At 43.5% G+C, this 17,792-nt stretch overlaps 2 protein-coding genes across 5 annotated transcripts in view; one reads left to right on the forward strand and one right to left on the reverse strand.

Annotated features, from left to right (window-relative positions):
* The window catches only part of LOC135377302 (eukaryotic translation initiation factor 2-alpha kinase 3-like), a 29,995-nt gene extending 18,765 nt beyond the window's left edge, over positions 1-11,230 (forward strand). For 2 of the 3 annotated variants that reach the window (XM_064609634.1, XM_064609636.1), the window contains exons 13-19: positions 3,620-3,763; positions 4,364-4,727; positions 6,013-6,162; positions 6,234-6,419; positions 8,440-8,604; positions 8,686-8,739; positions 10,805-11,230. In XM_064609634.1, coding sequence (XP_064465704.1) covers positions 3,620-3,763; positions 4,364-4,727; positions 6,013-6,162; positions 6,234-6,419; positions 8,440-8,604; positions 8,686-8,739; positions 10,805-10,975 — 1,234 coding nt within the window. In that variant the 3' untranslated portion in view covers positions 10,976-11,230. The remainder of the gene's footprint in view (positions 1-3,619; positions 3,764-4,363; positions 4,728-6,012; positions 6,163-6,233; positions 6,420-8,439; positions 8,605-8,685; positions 8,740-10,804) is intronic. The other variant, XM_064609635.1, reaches the window with a different exon arrangement.
* Positions 11,231-12,500: 1,270 nt separating this feature from the next.
* Positions 12,501-17,758, reverse strand: LOC135377303 (protein D2-like). Of its 2 annotated transcripts, none has more exons than XM_064609637.1 (5): positions 17,651-17,758; positions 16,954-17,041; positions 16,533-16,653; positions 14,670-14,807; positions 12,501-12,901 (listed from the first exon to the last, which is right to left on the reverse strand). In XM_064609637.1, exons 2-5 carry the CDS (start codon positions 17,011-17,013, stop codon positions 12,684-12,686), a joined length of 537 nt encoding a protein of 178 aa, XP_064465707.1. In that variant the 5' UTR covers positions 17,014-17,041; positions 17,651-17,758; the 3' UTR covers positions 12,501-12,683. The 2 variants fall into 2 exon arrangements, with proteins under 2 accessions (XP_064465707.1, XP_064465709.1); XM_064609639.1 differs by lacking the exon at positions 17,651-17,758 and adding an exon at positions 17,150-17,286.
* Between the last annotated feature and the right edge of the window lie 34 nt (positions 17,759-17,792).

The raw sequence follows: 17,792 nt of genomic DNA on the forward strand, positions 1-17,792 counted from the left end.
GCTGACAATTTAGCTGCTATAGCTGACATCTTAGCTGATATTTTAGCTGATATCTTAGTTGATAGCTTAGTTGATATTTAGCTGATAATGCTACCCTATGTTTAGCTGATTTGTTACTGCCTCACTTCGTAGTGGTATCAGGCGGCCTATGTCACAACTACCGCAGGGGGACTGTGTCGACATTTATCTTAGAGCTCCATTCGCACGCAGGAGTTTTAGCTGATATCTAGCTGATATTTTAACTGATATCTTAGATGATATTTTAGCTATTTTAACTGATGTTTTAGCTGATGTTCTAGCTGATATTTTAACTGATATCTTAGATGATATTTTAGCTGATATCTCAGCTGATGTTTTAACTGATGTTTTAACTCATATTTTAACTGATATTTTGGCTGACAGTTTAGCTGATATTTTGGCTGACAGTTTAGCTGATATCTTAGCTGTTGTTTTAGCTGATATTTTAGCTATTTTAACTAAGATCTTAGCTGATATCTCAGCTGATGTTTTAACTGATATTTTAACTGATATCTTAGCTGATATTTTGCTGATATCTTAGCTGTTGTTTTAACTGATATTTTAGCTATTTTAACTGATATCTTAGCTGATATTTTGACTGATATTTTAGCTGATATCTTAGCTGACATTTTAGCTGATATCTAGCTGACATTTTAGCTGCTATTTTAACTGATATCTTAGCTGACACCTTAGCTGATATTTTAGCTGATATTTTAACTAAGATCTTAGCTGATATCTAGGTGATATCTTAGCTGATATCTAGGTGATATCTTAGCTGATAGCTTAGTTGATATTTAGCTGATATCTTAGCTGATAATGTTTACCATTAGCTGATAATGCTACCCTATGTTTAGCTGATTTGTTACTGCCTCACTTCGTAGTGGTATCAGGCGGCCTATGTCACAACTACCGCAGGGGGGATCGTGCGTCCTGGACCGACTTCACAGAGAACTGTGTCGACATTTATCTTAGAGCCCCATTCGCACGCAGGAGTCTTAGCTGATATCTCAGCTGATGTTTTAGCTGATTTAACTGATATCTTAGCTGATATTTTAGCTATTTTAACTGATATCTTAGCTGATATCTAGCTGACATTTTAGCTGCTATCTAGCTGATGTTTTAGCTGATGTTTTAGCTGATGTTTTAGCTGATGTTTTAGCTGATATTTTAGCTGATGTTTTAGCTGATGTTTTAGCTGATGTTTTAGCTGATGTTTTAGCTGATGTTTTAGCTGATGTTTTAGCTGATGTTTTAGCTGATGTTTTAGCTGATGTTTTAGTTGATATCTAGCTGACATTTTAGCTGCTATCTAGCTGCTATTTTAACTGACATCTTAGCTGACATCTTAGCTGACATCTTAGCTGACATCTTAGCTGACATCTTAGCTGACATCTTAGCTGACATTTTAGCTGATATTTTAACTAAGATCTTAGCTGATATCTAGGTGATACCTTAGCTGATAGCTTAGTTGATATTTAGCTGATATCTTAGCTGATAATGTTTACCATTAGCTGATAATGCTACCCTATGTTTAGCTGATTTGTTACTGCCTCACTTCGTAGTGGTATCAGGCGGCCTATGTCACAACTACCACAGGGGGGATCGTGCGTCCTGGACCGACTTCAGAGAACTGTGCCGACATTTATCTTAGAGCCTCATTCGCACGCAGGAGTCTTAGCTGATATCTAGCTGATATTTTAACTGATCTTAGCTGATGTTTTAGCTGATATCTTAGCTGATATTTTAACTGATATTTTAGCTGATACCTTAGCTGATATCTTAGCTGATATTTTAGCTAACATTTTAGTTGATATCTAGCTGACATTTTAGCTGATATCTTAGCTGATATCTAGCTGATATCTTAGTTGATAGCTTAGTTGATATTTAGCTGATAATGTTTACCATTAGCTGATAATGCTACCCTATGTTTAGCTGATTTGTTACTGCCTCACTTCGTAGTGGTATCAGGCGGCCTATGTCACAACTACCGCAGGGGGGATCGTGCGTCCGGGACCGACTTCACAGAGAACTGTGTCGACATTTATCTTAGAGCTCCATTCGCACGCAGGAGTCTTAGCTGATATCTAGCTGATGTCTTAGATATTTTAGCTGATATTTTAACTGATATCTTAGCTGATATCTAGCTGACATTTTAGCTGCTATTTTAACTGATATCTTAGCTGACATCGTAGCTGATATTTTAGCTGCTATTTTAACTGATATTTTAGCTGATATCTTAGCTGACATTTTAGCTGCTATGTTAGCTGCTATTTTAACTGATATCTTAGCTGACATCTTAGCTGATATTTTAGCTGCTATCTTAGCTGACATTTTAGCTGATATTTTAACTAAGATCTTAGCTGATATTTTAGCTGATATCTTAGCTGACATTTTAGTTGCTATGTTAGCTGCTATTTTAACTGATATCTTAGCTGACGTCTTAGCTGATATTTTAGCTGCTATCTTAGCTGACATTTTAGCTGATATTTTAACTAAGATCTTAGCTGATATTTTAGCTGACATTTTAGTTATTTTAACTGATATCTTAGGTATTTTAACTGATATTTTAACTGATATTGTAGCTGACATTTTAGCTGATATCTTAGCTGATATGTAGCTGATATCTTGGTTGTGCGTTGGCAGTGATGTAAATACCCGTACCATATCCTGTACGATGTCAGACAACAACCTTTGTGCTTCTTCGGGTGTCGTGTTTTATCTCAAATAAAAAAAGAGAACAGCTTGTTGACTGCAAGACTGCGACAGCACTACGCTTACGGAGACATTCAAGCCTTCAAGGAAACACGGAACCCCTTCACGGTGGCTTCCCCGCATTCTAAAATAAAAGCTTCTCGCTTTGCACTAACAAAAACTGTAGGCGAGAAATTCATAGTGAGATCGTTCCTCGATGCACAACAAACGTGTTTATATTTTTAAATATAACAAAATATTTTTTCTGCTCGCACTGGACACACAAGTACATCTGAAAGAGTGCACGACAGCAACCTTATTTCGAGAAGAGTTCTCCTTACTTCTCCTCCGTGGCGTGTTCCATTTAACGAATATCTCTATTTAACGAAACAAAGAGCCAGCATTTGCAAATTCGTTATATCGAGGTTCGACTGTATAAGAAAAGGTACAAAGAAGCACTGTACAATACATGTTATGCACCGGTCAAAAATAAGCAAAAACAAACATCAGTGGGTCATGTAATAACAGCCTCAGGTAGACTGGACAAATAATGCTCGCAATGAGGATCGTGAGAGTGTCTGAATATTAATATTTTGCCTATGATAAAAATTAAATGTGCTTGGGAGAGTGTACGATAATGATTGATGACCGTAATTTGTTCGGTATAGACACAGACATATATTTTTAACGGACGGCTGTGACGCGAATGTGGCGGAAACCACTCAAGAGGGTATTCTGTCGTGTGATACCTGGTAGCTTATATTTTTTGTGGAATATTGAAGAAATCGATATGAATTGTGTTTTACATCCCTGGCAAAAATGATAGCGGAGCCTCAAAAGACACTTCGTATGATTATAATATGACCAGGGTGTTTTAGCAGGGTGTTTTATATCCATGGTATCCTTACAGCCCAGAGGCTCGGGACAAGGTGATGAGGGAAGCAAAGGCATTGGCCAAGCTGGACCACATGGGAATAGTGCGATATTACAACGCCTGGTTGGAGAGCCCTCCGCCAGGCTGGCAAGAGCGCCAAGACGATGTGTGGCAAAGCAGGTAGGGAAAGAAAACTTGTGTGGAATGATGAATAGTGGAAATTCTACACAGAGTTACGGCAAATGTAAGACAAGAAAAATTACCAAAAGTGCGAAGCAAAAAAAAAATAGATCCTCGCAACAACGGAGGTCTTTCTTAACTGCCTCACTGACCTCTGTGGACCTCGCTTCCTGATGCGTAGCTAGCAGGTTCAAACCAGGTAGAGGATGTCAGCAATTTGATACTACAGCAATCGCACAAGTTGCTTAGGCACGTTGTCCTCGGCAAGTGACAATACGGATCGACAAAATTAATTGGTGGCACTCATGATCATAGTTGTGTCACAGCGCAAAGCTGCAAATTTCTATCAGCTAATTGCGCGTCTGTCTGTCTGTCTGTCTGTCTGTCTCTGTCTGTTTGTTTGTCTGTCTGTCTGTCTGTTTGTTTGTCTGTCTGTCTGTGCATGTGTCTGTGCACGTCTGTGTGTGCGTGTGCACGCACACACGCACGCAGTGGCTACAAATTTGGAAGCACCGAGGAACATTCAGCCGGCGTTGTAATCTGAAAAAGAATTATTTGGAAGCAACCGGACATGAGTACATAGCATGTATCTCCCTACAGTTTTGACCAGTGGTCAAGCAGTGTCTACACAGACCCGGACAAGGCCTCAGCGACCGCTCCATCTGCCTCGCCCAACAGGACCCGGTCATTCAATCCCCTGCAGCCGTTTGACCCGGGATTTGAGACATCATCGAGTGGCGTCACTGTAGACCCCTCACTGACTTCGACGCAGGAGCTACCATTCCAGTCATACGTCGTTTATAATCCAGACGACTCGGATTCCGTTGTCCAGTTTGAGCGCTCCGAAGGGAAGACTGGAGATGCAGACGACAGCTCGTCAGGCGGTTGTCATGCACACCGCAAAAGGCCCAGCAGCCTGTCGTTTCAGAGCATTGGACCTCACAAGGTCTACCTCTACATTCAAGTGAGTATCCGCTCCGAGATCGAACGGTGTCGGCACGTTTCGGAGAACGGAGAACTACCACAGTGTGGACGCGTCGTCTGCTTTTACGCATTCATTCTGCATTCAGTGATGTAGGTGGAGCATTGGGGAACCGAACAGTATCGTACCATCGCTGCACAAGTTATCTTCCAGTGAATATGCTCAAGAATCGCGGAAAAGAACCATCAACTCCGAACGTCCGCCCACGTGTTATCCACACTAGAATGGTGACAGTGTCGCCCCCTATAGGTCGCTCTCGCAGCGAATCGAGGAATTAAATCTGACAAACACAATTCCAGTGCAGTCAAACCACGTTGCAGCAAAGTCCTGCAGCATCTGTCAATTTGCTTGTCATATCCAATTTTCATTTGAACATTACAGCACAAAAGGCAATTAATGCTGCTCGCAGATTCCGAAAAAAATTACGGGACGGTTAAGATGGTGTGACGCGAATTTCAGCGGTAGCTGTTTGCGTGTGGATGATGGCACTTTTATTGCTGATATATGCGCGACTACTTTAGATTGAGAACTATCTGCCTCGTGACATGTGAAATGAGTGGTGGTGTGTAGAGGTGAGATTAGCGGGACAAAAATATTCCTAGAAGCGGCACAGGGAACGCTGCAAAATCTGTACACTTTCCGGGACCCATCTCTGAGTATGTCAAAACTGATTTTATTAGGTTTAGATTATTTGAACTTGTTTTGCATCACCGAGACCGAAATTGAGGGTTTTGTGATACAGCCACGGCGATTTTCCTAAACCTTCCCATTAACAGCTCCCGCTGTAATGGGACTCTTGTAATAGGATAATTCTAAATGTTCTTACCTCCACGTCGGCAGACACCAATCTTTGTGCCCTTACAAACTCTGTAACACATTAACACATTAGTTAGTCACACACTCTCCTACAAGTACCTTGGTCTTCATATTACGTCCACTCTTCAATGGCACACCCATATTAACCGCATCATCAGTAACTCAAACCGCTGCCTGGGTTATTTCCGACGCAACCTTCATCTTGCCCCTCCTGACGTTAAACGATTGGCATACCTCACTTTCATCCGGCCACAGTAGAACACCTGGCACATTCCTCTACGTGTCTGTGTGTGGCAAACTACCTATTTAACAAACAATTTTGTCGTAGAATGTTTTTGAGCAAACTACAAAAAAAAAAAGCTTCCAAACGGTTTTGAGTTTTCATTTATGTACTGTTGACACAGAATGTGCCTGTGCATCTAAATTACGGTGCGCAATATTGCCATTACAGATGCAGCTATGTAAAAAAGAAAGTCTAAAGGAGTGGCTCCATGCACATTCCTCTTCACGCGAATACGAGGCAGTCCTGGACATCTTCTATCAGATTGTGAATGCGGTTGAATATGTTCACGAACACGGCCTCATCCACCGGGATCTAAAAGTGAGGCATACTTCTTTTTGCTGCCTTTGACTTCCTTCCTTGCGTCTCTTTTATGCGTCTTTTTCAAACAGCCGTCAAACATCTTCTTCGCCATGGACGACGCCATCAAGGTTGGTGACTTTGGTCTCGTCACCGCATTAGCGGGTGGTGGGGGATCAGTACCGGCAACACCGTCTGACGGTGCAATTAGCCCAACCTGCGATTCGGGACGCTTGACGGACCAAGTCGGTACACAGCTCTACATGAGTCCCGAACAGGTAATTGAAAACTTGTACGTACAGCTTGCGGTTTTATCCCATCTGAAATGTACGGGTGTTGCAAGAACGTTTTTTTCCGACTAATAGATGCATACAGCATGCTACCCCAGTGAGTCTTTATTAGTCGAAACCACGACCTACTAGATTATAACTAGATCCTGAAGTTTTAGGGTTTTACCCGATTCTTCCCCGAATTTGCACCCCAAATTGAAGGTTCACCCTTTAGGGTGAAACCCGATTTTTACCCGGCAAATTCCCCGGACTGGGATGTCTGTAGGAATGCATTAACTTACTTGTTTGGCAGCAAATGCAGTTGCATCACCGTTTGTACCAAACCATTACAGCTAGTTTGAGTAACTGAGACCGATTTCTCCCCGAATTTAGCATACCGGGAGTTTTCTCACCCTAAATTCGCATGGATTTAGTGCACATGTTTATTTACCCGATTTTTACCCCCCCCGAATTTAGAAAAAAATATTTCCCGAAAACTTCAGGCTCTAATTATAACGACCACGTCATAATCGGCAACCCCTATGAGGAGCCCGTCCGCACAATCCGCCAGGGGGCGTTACTCGTCGGCACGCGAGATCTGCATCACGATCGGACGATGGAAATTTGAATTATGAATGCGCAGAAGCGTACGTACGACTACCGTAGCAGACGACAGCGATAGCTCCTATGAAAACGCGTAGAATGATGATGATGATCAACCTCAGAATGAAACATCCGTGGAATATCCACCGCTTGTACAGAAATACTAAGGTAAACTGAAGTACAAAGTATCGTAGAAGTTGAGGAAGCAATAACTGGGACGATGAGTAGCGCCACCGCTAGATTCCAAATGTGGCGCTGGGATGGGGTGCCTGTGACATGGTCGTTACAATCTAGTAGGTCGTGGTCGAAACAAGCAACCTTGCAATGCCTGGAGATTCCAGGTCGGATAAACCGCAAGCTGTCGATTCCAGACGAGTGTGTGACAAGCTGTACACGTTAATTCAACTGGACAGTGTTGTACAACGATAGTAGGACTTCTATCGTATATCGTATCGACGTACCAGGTCCTTTGCTGGCAACACTGCTGGCTGTAATGTTGTGCTCGTTTGCTATCGACCTCAGTTGGTCGCTCTCGGCCGAGGATATGTGGGGGAGAAAAACATTGCTTCCAGCAGTGTGTTCTGGCACATGTTAAAGGTACTATAAAGCAGTCGAGGTCGAACCTATGCAATCAGCATGACGTGAGAGTGCTTGGCTCAGAGGCTCAGCACAACAAGTAATATGCGCAGGAGTTTACTCTCGGTATTTTTAATTGGTAAATAAAAACGCAGTCAAGAATGTCTGGGCGACGCCTGGTGGGAAGAAGTCCTCAATTTGTCGAGCAACCCTGTAAACAATTAGACCGATAAACAGATGGTATTCCTGTTGGGATTTGCAAATACTACCTACTGAGAAAAATGTAATTCGTGTGAAAGAAAATAAACACAATCGGAATCTTGCACTCAGTACCTAAACGTCTATACCTGGGCCCGCTTCAGCACTGTGGCGCTGCTATCGTACGTCGCTGTGTTCTGCCCAGAGTCGCGCGCATGAGACATTTTCGCCACCATACTTGGTGGAGTTGGCGTTTCGTCGGTCTGCTTTGCCACAGTGTTGCCAGTAGATTTAAATTTTGATTTTTTTCGTGAGCTATAACGTCTATGTGAGAAAATTTTGCGGCAGTTTACTCCTGAGGACGTGCACAATTGAGGGCACACAAAACATGAGGTTGCTTTATAGTACCTTTAAAGAACCCCCCGGTGGTTGAACTTATCAGCAGTCCTAACCACCTGCAGCGTGTCACCAGAAAAACGTAGGCAGGCTGAAACTGGGACCTTCAATCGCAGTGACATTGTGCTCTTTTCCTACACGAGTACATTTCAGAGGGAAGTACTGAGCTGTCATTTCAGGTGGTAGATATTTTCCGTAGCATGGGGGTTTAGCTATAAATGTGAGACTCATGTGTTGCTTCCATCTTTCTTTGCAGATTGACGGATTAAAATATAATCAGGCCGTTGACATATTTTCATTGGGTCTCATCTTCTTTGAACTGCTATGGCCCTTTTCTACCCAGATGGAAAGGATACATGTGCTTTCAAGCGCTAAGAAGCTACAATTTCCGTGTAACTTCAGACGCGATTACCCGTCAGAGGTAAGCCCTCTTTTTTTTTTTTTTTTATCTGCAGGCAGTTCCTTCAATAACTCACTGACTTCCAATTCGAATATCTCGCAGATACTGCGAACTGAACTGGAATACAAGACGAGCCCGTTTACAACGATACCGACGGTAACGCGAAAATCTGAATTATTGTTACATACGAGCTTTCGCAAAATCGCCGGTCGGGATTGTGTCAACGAAGTAGAACAGCGCAAGTCGAACGCCACTGAACGTGCTCGTTTGTTGAGAGCGCAAAAGCATTTTATCTTGCTCTAAATTGACACTGTTTTGTGTCGAAGTGTTGCGGGCTTGCCCTTTCAGTCCCGATGTAACCGTGAAAAAAAAACTTGTCGCGAATTAAATTTATCTTATCTCGAAAGCTTTTCCAAGTAGAGCGTCACCGCTGATAACACGTGAGGCGCCGCACCTTTCGAGATCGACAATTTCGTCCATTGCTTGTCATCCAGTACCATAGTCATCATCATTCTCACAATCTGAACTACATTGTCTATTATAGCGAATTCGGGTGGTCATTTCGTAGCAACACGGCCGAGCGCTCGGAAATTGCTAGGTCAGCGACCGAGCTGGATCACGTGACCGTTGCCACCCGAACATGATTGCTAAGAATCTAGCAGTTTTAGGTACTTGGATCACGCTATGGGCGTCGCGGTTGCCCGTCTTCGAGTTCTGTCGTCTGCTAAACCACGTGATTTCAACATGCGGGCCAATGAGGGCACTCGCCACCGTTGCAGTGCGGATGTGACGACTCCGGATACAGTTGAGCAATCTGCTGCTCGATCGTTTTGAGACCGGGCAAAAAAAAGTGCTAGCTGGCAAATTCTGAGCACTCGGAAAGCGCCACGCGAACATGCTAGATTTGCTTAATTTTGACCAAGCGAACATGACTGCTCGAGATCTGGCAAAAAAAGTTGCTACGAAATGACCACCGGAATTCGCCATTAGAATGCGCCTCGCCCACATGTAATTTGTCGGCTGTTGTTTGGGTGGCGACGTTCAACTGTCTGCCAATTCACATTTTGGAAAGCACAGCGAGGTTTTGCACCAGAACAAAATCCGTCGAGCACGTGCAAGTTCGAATTGCAGTGCAAATTCCCCATATCCGGAGCCAGAACTATAGTTTCAAACCCACAGGAGTTAGCACTCTTTAAAATAGTAATCAGCAGCAACAATGAAAGATGAAAGCCACTGAAAAGGTTAGCCAGCTGTAGGACTCGAACCCACATCTTCTGGATTGCCGGTCCAGGGCTCTACCAATTGATCTAAGCTAACACACCTCCCCAGCGACTTCCAAGGGTGCGTCATCTGAAGGGACAAACCAACCACTCTCTCACTCATCCCCCTTTCACTCTTACATTTTTCTCTCGTACACACAATCATACGACGGGATTGACGCAAGCGGCAACTGATGAACATGAGAGAACTGATGTTCTGAGGCTGGAACAACATATAAAGGACAAATACATACAAAGCCTCAAATTGCCTAAGAAATTAAGGATGAAAGATGAAAGTCACTGAAAAGGTTAGCCAGCTGTAGGACTCGAACCTACATCTTCTGGATTGCCGTTCTGTTCTCTTCATGTTCAACAGCAACAAATTAATGACACCCTCTGTTATATCAGTTTTACTTCCTGTTCTATGATATTTAACGTTCAGGAGTCGTCGGTCAACATTTGTGAACGGATCACCATTGTGCAGTCCCTGTGTATTCTCTCATGTGATATACCTGTAGCTTATAAATAGTGTGAAATATTGAAGTCCTGGTCATAAACTATGTTTTACATCCCAGACAGGTGATGAATAGTAGCTGAGCTTTAAGAGGTCCTCGAAAAACCCTCGAATTTTTGTTCAACAATTCAGTGGGAACCATGTATTAATAGGGTACAAACTTTTCATTTCGCAAAAATCTGGATACGTCTACCGGAGCCCTCAATTTTCAAACAAATTTATAGCTTTTTGGATGTTCTCCGAAAGCAGTCTTCGAAAAGGTAAAAAAATTTTCCACAAATTTAAACCTCTGGCAAGCATCCCCCTACCATTGCCAAATGAAAGCGCAGCAAAGTCAGAACCCTAGCTATTAACAGAAATAGTTGCGTACACAAAACTTTGTGATGGATGGTGAATAAACGAGCGAATTTAGTTTTGTCGTAACTTGTGCAACCTGTTTCTTATCCAGTGTGAACTGATAGAGCAGTTACTCTCACGAGACAGCGAGAGCCGTCCGACAGCCAAGGACATAAAGCAACACAGGCTGTTCCAAGCATTTCATCCGTGTGAGGAAGCTGTCACGCTCGCGCAGCGTCGGCGACGGAACAAGTCCTTCAACAGCTCTTCTTTCTCCGAGTAACGCAAAAGCGGCCGCGCAACAATTCCGCACAATAGTCGTAGCCACGGTTATGCCAACCACAACTCATTTCATTTCCTGTCGATAAAACTGCCCTTTCTTTTACATCCCTCACCCAAGTGGGGTACTCATCGCCTGAGGCACAAGAAGCTCCTTTCCATTGTTTGGAGTGTGCATTAAGCATCATTATTGTTAGTATTTATAAGTTATATAGGTTCTGTAAATATGTACATACATAAATAAATTTTACCTTGAGAACTCCGTTCTTCTTAAAGGTTCTTGTAGGGAACGATATCGAAGTATTTGGTCTTTACTTGCAGGCTTGGATGAGTCGTTTTCTAAGTCCATCGTGGACCAGTTTTATTGTTTTCCTGTATCAATTTCTAATGCTTGTGTCGTATCTTTTTTGTACGTTTCTTCCTCAGAAACAATTTGGTGATCTGTACTAGGTTCAGTATAGTCATGTATCTGCTTCGCAACATAGGAGGAAGAAACCTAATAACCACTGCTTCAAACTCGAATTCTTCTAAATCATTAACAATTTAGGTTTAAATATACAAACAAACAACCTCGTTACAGTGGTCACTATGAATGCACCTGTCCACTTATGAAGAACTGCTTTTTCGGCTTGTTGGTGCATACTATTACGAATGAGAACGAGTGCATAAGAAAGACTTGACAGAGAAGAAACACACAGGACGTATGTGTTATATATAACAATATAATGTGAGGAAGCCTCCTATTTATTTAACCATATTCCTATTTATTCCTATATAACTATATACAAAAAGCATACAGCACACCCTCACAGCCCTGCATGCCTATCATCTATCTGAACGTCTACAGGGAATAAATCACACAGGGAAGAAGTACACAGGACAAGTTCCAGTCTTTCTCTTGTGTGATTTTCTCTGTCAAGCCTCTTTTACACACTCGTAATGTCCACTTCTAGCGATCCGTTTTTCGGTGCCCACACAGAACGTCATTCCTTCATCAAATCTGAGGGCTTTGTGGAGTTTTTGAAAGCTGAACAAACAGCAAGGCGACGACGCCCACACCATCATGCAGTAACGAATCGTTGCATGAAATGCAAAGCAAGCAGCATGCAGATGACTGTTGTGTTGAAGTGTGCATTGGATAGATTTTGAACTTTACTCACGTCTATCTGAAACCAGGAGTCAGGATGTCCTGACCCCCTCCCCAATTTCTGTCTTCACTTAGCGTTTAATTCACCTCCATTGCGTATCTACCGTGCTGGGCAAGGCTGGACCCCCTCAGAAAAATCCTGGATCCACCTCTGCTCTTATGCTTCAGTAGAAACTAATGTTTTGATCGTTGCCTGGCACAAGGCCAAGCCTTGCAAGACTAAGGTTGTAAAAAAAAAAAAAGTAGAATTATACATAGAGCCTCGTGTTTCAGGTTTGAGCCTGGTAAAACCTGTTTTTTACCCCCATTTTTCTGAAAACACAAGTGTCTATAACAGAATTTGGCCATACTTGGCAATCAAGTAAAACAGCAGAATCAACAATCCAACATAGACAAGTGCCAGTGGCTTTATTTGGCTTGTATTGTGGAAACGTCTACAGGGAATAAATCAAAGCTACACAAAGGAGCTGATCTGTAAGGATCAAACTAGTCAAGCGATAAGAAGGGATGTAGCTGCAAAAGATCTACCCAGATCACCTCCAGACCCTCGGAAACTTATTTCTCTTTAATTCCCACTGAGCTGCTCGTAGAGCTTGGGCACGTAGTCGTCCCACTCGGCCTGGAAAAAGTTGGCAGCGATGGGTTCCCCGAGGTGGTACTTTTTGGCAAAGTCGCGGATCTTGAAGTTGCCACGGTGGTCCCCCGAGCGGTTTGTGAGCCGTCGCTCGTCGCAGTTGAGCTTGTTGGGCTGCTTGTACACGGCGAGGACGTACCGGTGCAGCCCTGGATAACGACGCATCTTCAGATAATGGTGCGTACGCCCCATGGATAGGGCCTGACTTTTTAGGGTTAAACCCGTATCCGCCCGATATTTACCCCCCGAACGAAATCTGTAAAATTCGGGTTTAACCCGAATCTACCCGAAAACATCCGGGTCGCGTGGCATACTCATAAGCGTGCATTAAAATAAAGTTTGATAACATTGCTAAACATTAGTTCCATGTTAAGACAAATTTTTATTAAACAAAAAAAAATCACCCGAATACACCCGAATTCCTGACGACAGAATATGCCGTAACGGGATTTAACCCGAATACACCCGAATTTTCAAATGAAAAATATCACCCGATATTTACCCCCCGAATTTGGCCAAAAATAAAACCCGAAAAAGTCAGGCCCTACCCATGGAATGCGTAGGGTGCTTCGTTTTCGGGTTTTATGATTTTTCAAAATCTGGGGGGGATAAAAATCGGGCGCTATTTGCGCACGAGCATTCGGGGAGAAATCGGGCCGCTACGATCACTATTTGATACGTCATCGGGGGAATTTTCGGGTGAAACGAAAGGCATATGAAACGAGCCGTTGCTCCAACGCGTGGAGGAGAAATGAGAATCTTTATGTATTGGGTAACTGGGGCAGCGCATGACTGCCACGTTCAAACGCTTGCTCGAGCCCCACAAAAGCTCGTTTTTCACTCGTGCAGGAGGGGATCATAGAAAGACGACAAATAGGTTGTCACAAATAGCTGTCTTTGCTGATATTATGATTCACTTTTCTGACGGTTTACCGAGAATGACAAGTCGAAGGACAGCGAGGATTTCGGGTAGATATCGGGTTGTACCCGAATTTTTGGAAACTTGTTCGGGGGGGGGGGGGGGGGGGGAAATATCGTGAAAAATCGGGTTTAACCCGAAAAAGAAGAACCCTAGGAATGCACCACAAAGTTAAAAAAATCTCCAGATATCACACGCACCAAATATTGGACACTAGGGTTTGATATTCATGGCCTTTGTGGGGGCACACTTGAAGAGGGACTCGAGAATGTACTTAGAACCGTAGCCACGTTAGTGCTATTTCAGTTAAGAAAGTTAATTCGTGTAAACCTTCTAATTAAGCAGCTCATTAGGATTTCAAGTCGCCTTCCATGTGTGTCCAACAATTTCAACTTTTTGGTGTGTCACTCTATGAATTTGATAGATTTTGTCCCGCATTCCATTGGTCACCATGTCTATAACCCCCCCACCCTACCAGAAGAGAGTTGGTTAGGATCTACAAAAATCATGACGAAACGGGGAAAAAAAACTGACTACACAATTGCCTTCCATACACCGTTTAAACATTGCTTGCATGCTTCAATGCAATGATACGTGGAAAAAATTGCGAAAAATACAGTTGCAATATGAACCACAGGTGCATTCATAACGGATAAAGAAACTAGCAAACGATACATAATGCAGGATATCAATAAAAACTAAGCTAGATCGAAGAAAGAAGTTCTTCGTAAGGATACTAATTTGCACCTTATAGCAATTTGTCTCTTGGGGAAAAGCTCATACCTTTACGTAATATCCTCTGCAGTATTGAGAAGTACTTCAGTACTGCAGTACTAGAAGTAAGAGCTGCTCACAGCTACTGACAGATTACCCCTACTGCATTGCTAAGAGCACTTTAGTACACCAGGCTTACAGGAACTTGCGAGTATCGACCTCTAGTGACCATGAGTAGAACTACCAAACTTACCTACCTAAAAACGGTAGGCAGTGTCACTCACCAGTTCCCTTTGGAGGTCCAGCACCAACATACTCCGACAGAGTCTCGCCGTCTGTGATATTTGTGCCGGGAATGTTCACAACCAGCCAGTGGTGCCATTCGCGGTATTTAGGCGTCGTCCTGCTTGGCGCATCGGGATCTGTTCGTTTCGGAGAAGAGAGAAAAATTCATCTCGAGGCCGTGGAACCGAGACATCTGTCCCGTTATCTATTTCGGTGGTGTGCATTGCAACCTTCTTCTGGGGAACTACTGTACGTGCACTCGAAGCCCCGCATTTCATTCTCCACGGCATTTCGGTACATCCTATACCACGGAAGAAGACGTCGCAAAAAAAAAAAAAAACTGGAACGAAGGATTGCAAGTATGGACTGCTGTTCACGATTCGCTTGCATGCTTCGCGGATAACGGAACGTAATTTTTAATTCCAAACATTATGCGTACTGCACTAGTTGGTACATGTACGTACTTGCTTAAGTTGCAGCCAAGGCCAACAGACACGAAGAAAAAGCACCTACAACGGGACACCAGCTGCTACTCTCAAATGTTTTCTTCCTCTCTTCGTGTTCATTGCTCTTGGCTGCGACTTAAGCAAGTGTCGTATGTACTGGAGCCCAAAAATGCTTCCTGGAGAAAACCTAGGGTACGTTCGTTTATTGGACCTGAGCAACTTGAGAGTCGAGAGAGCAAACTTTTTTTTTTTGGGGGGGGGGGGGGGGGGGGGCAAAAATGTTGCGGCATCGGAAGAGTAGAGAGCAGAGTAAAAGAAACACAACCCTAGTGTATCTTTGTAATGTGAGGGAGCTAAACATGAAACGCTAAACTTTTTTTTTTTTCTTTCTCGGGGCTCACGCGCGTTGCCAGTTAGTGGAGCAGTGAAGAAACTCGCAATCCCTAGTGCATAACTGTAACCATACGGGGTCGATTAACGATGAAAGATGAAAGTCACTGAAAAGGTTAGCCAGCTGTAGGCAATTTGAGGCTTTGTATGTCTTTGTCCAACGAGCTAGACTCTCTCTCTTACACAAAATTGCTTGGTCCCTGGCCACATCCAGCCCACCAACGCTCTTCCCATAAAAGCTCTCTTCACCTTTCTGGATACCATATAGGACTTCGACCCTTATTGTGAAGGGGCTCATTATGTCATTCCCAGCATCACCACCAGCAATGGGGGTAGAGTATCGCCCCCGACGACAAAACTCCCCGGCCATCATCCCGTAATAACTTTTTTTTTTTCCTTCTATGTCGTTCCAGCCTCAGAACGTCTGTTCTCTCATCTTCTGTACAGGGTCCCCTCGAAACGGGGATTTTGATACAACGCACCCACCAAAGCCCCACACTTTTGCGAGGGAGTACCTTGTTCTCAACCCCCTGATGTAGGATGTGCTTTCTGCAGTGTTCATCCCCACTGTCAGACGGGCTCCCATTTTTTTTGTGTGTGTGTGTGCGATAACGTCACGTATGGTGGAATATTTTACGACAGTAATAATAATTTCATTTTGTTTTTTTATTTGATTTCTAAACAGTAAAAAAGGTAATGAATGCAACGCAGCGCAACAACGAGGGGAAAGGAGGGACCAGGCAACGCGGGTACTCAGTAAGAAGGGGTCACTTTCGGGGGTCCCGCGATGCCTTTTTCACACCCGGAACTTACCTCGATAGGAAAGTGCAGCAAGATAAGGTTACCCGAGGCTGTCCAAGCCCTTCTCGATAATTGAAATGTTAGTGCCGCGACACAATTGAGGCTGCAAGTGGCCTAAAAGCAACCGTGGAAGAAAAGAGCCCGACCTTCTAGTGGAAGGAATGCGGGAAGCTGAATCCCAGATTATGTTCCAGCTCCCCGAGGCCACCTCGAAGCATCTGTTACCTGTCATGCAAAGCGTATAGAGGTGGTCCCCTTCCGTCGGGTACTTGACCTTCGGAGGAAACTGGACTTGCGTCGGCGTCAAGACATTGCCCTGGTCCACTTCTACAGCTTCGTAAGCGACCTAGAGAAAAAATAAAACAAAACTGTTCAAAAAATCGTTTCTAACCAGTAGCAGAGGGGGGAGATCTTGCAAACGCACAATAATGACAGAGTTGATGATGAAACGAAAGTTGAACTAGAAAACAGTGCAACCTGTGTAGCCCTCACAACATAGTAGCTGAAGAAAAGTGATTGAACAGAAGAACACTGACCTGTCACAGAACAGAACTGTCCCCCTTTTGTACAAAAGGGGCCTCCCCTTAAAAAGACATACTAAATCCTAACCGAGTACCGACACGATCACCTTGAAATCAAGACTTACTTGCAATACGTGTGGTGGGACACAGTCTAGGACATCTGGTACCACTTGTTCTGCTTCCATCTTCGACGCTTCACCAAGAAGGCACCAACTGGGCAGTAAAAGTGTGAGGATCAGAATGATTGTTCCCGCCATCCTACAATGAGCCTATGCCTGCCCCCCTTCTCTCAAGAGGATGTCCTGTCACTTGATACCCTACCAGTTCCAATGCAGACTATTTCCTTTCTCTTGCCACTACAGGTACATTCCTGGTCAGAAATAGCGCACAGTCGTTCCTTTGAGGAAAGCGTATTTATCGGGCATATTTAATCGGAGCCACTCTCCCGTTTCGGCAAATGCGCAATTTTTTTCTTCCTTTAAAAATCATTAGCCTTGAGGCACATGTATTGGCAATCTGCCATATCACGTGAAATGATAGCTTCGATGTTCCTTTTTTCTATTTTTCGAATTCGTAACTATATTTCTATGTTTCCCGGCAACTGTGCAAGGACTTCAAGCAAGGAAGTTCAATTAATTAAGAGCCGAGCCATGGCTGCTAAGATGGCAAGGCCGAGGAACCGGGTGAAATTTTTCCACTCATCCAGGACTTCTCGTTTGCGATTCATTCGTGTGGTAGTTGAGTTTATGCTTGGCAAGAAATGAAAAAAGCTATGTAACTGCGCGAGAAATCGATTTCGGCAATCGTAAAAAGTTCACATACCTCCCCACTCGAGGCAAATAATGTACAACGCACAGCTAAAAAAAAAAAAAATATGTATCCTAGATGTCGGTGCTGCTGCCTAATTTTGAACACGTTCTAAATTTTAATTGGTGAGCCGTTGATGAAACTTTACCATAAAAGA

Source organism: Ornithodoros turicata, chromosome 1 (genome assembly GCF_037126465.1).
Source record: "Ornithodoros turicata isolate Travis chromosome 1, ASM3712646v1, whole genome shotgun sequence".
In the NCBI taxonomy this organism is placed as follows: domain Eukaryota; kingdom Metazoa; phylum Arthropoda; class Arachnida; order Ixodida; family Argasidae; genus Ornithodoros; species Ornithodoros turicata.

Excerpts from the sequence above, each read along its gene's own strand:
- LOC135377303 (XM_064609637.1), bottom strand. The coding sequence starts at position 17,013 with ATGGAAGCAGAACAAGTGGTACCAGATGTCCTAGACTGTGTCCCACCA. Across the intron at positions 16,654-16,953 it reads TCCCACCACACGTATTGCAA|GTCGCTTACGAAGCTGTAGA; the intron begins GTAAGTCTTGAT and ends TTTTTTCTCTAG. Across the intron at positions 12,902-14,669 it reads TGGACCTCCAAAGGGAACTG|GGCTGCACCGGTACGTCCTC; the intron begins GTGAGTGACACT and ends GTCGTTATCCAG.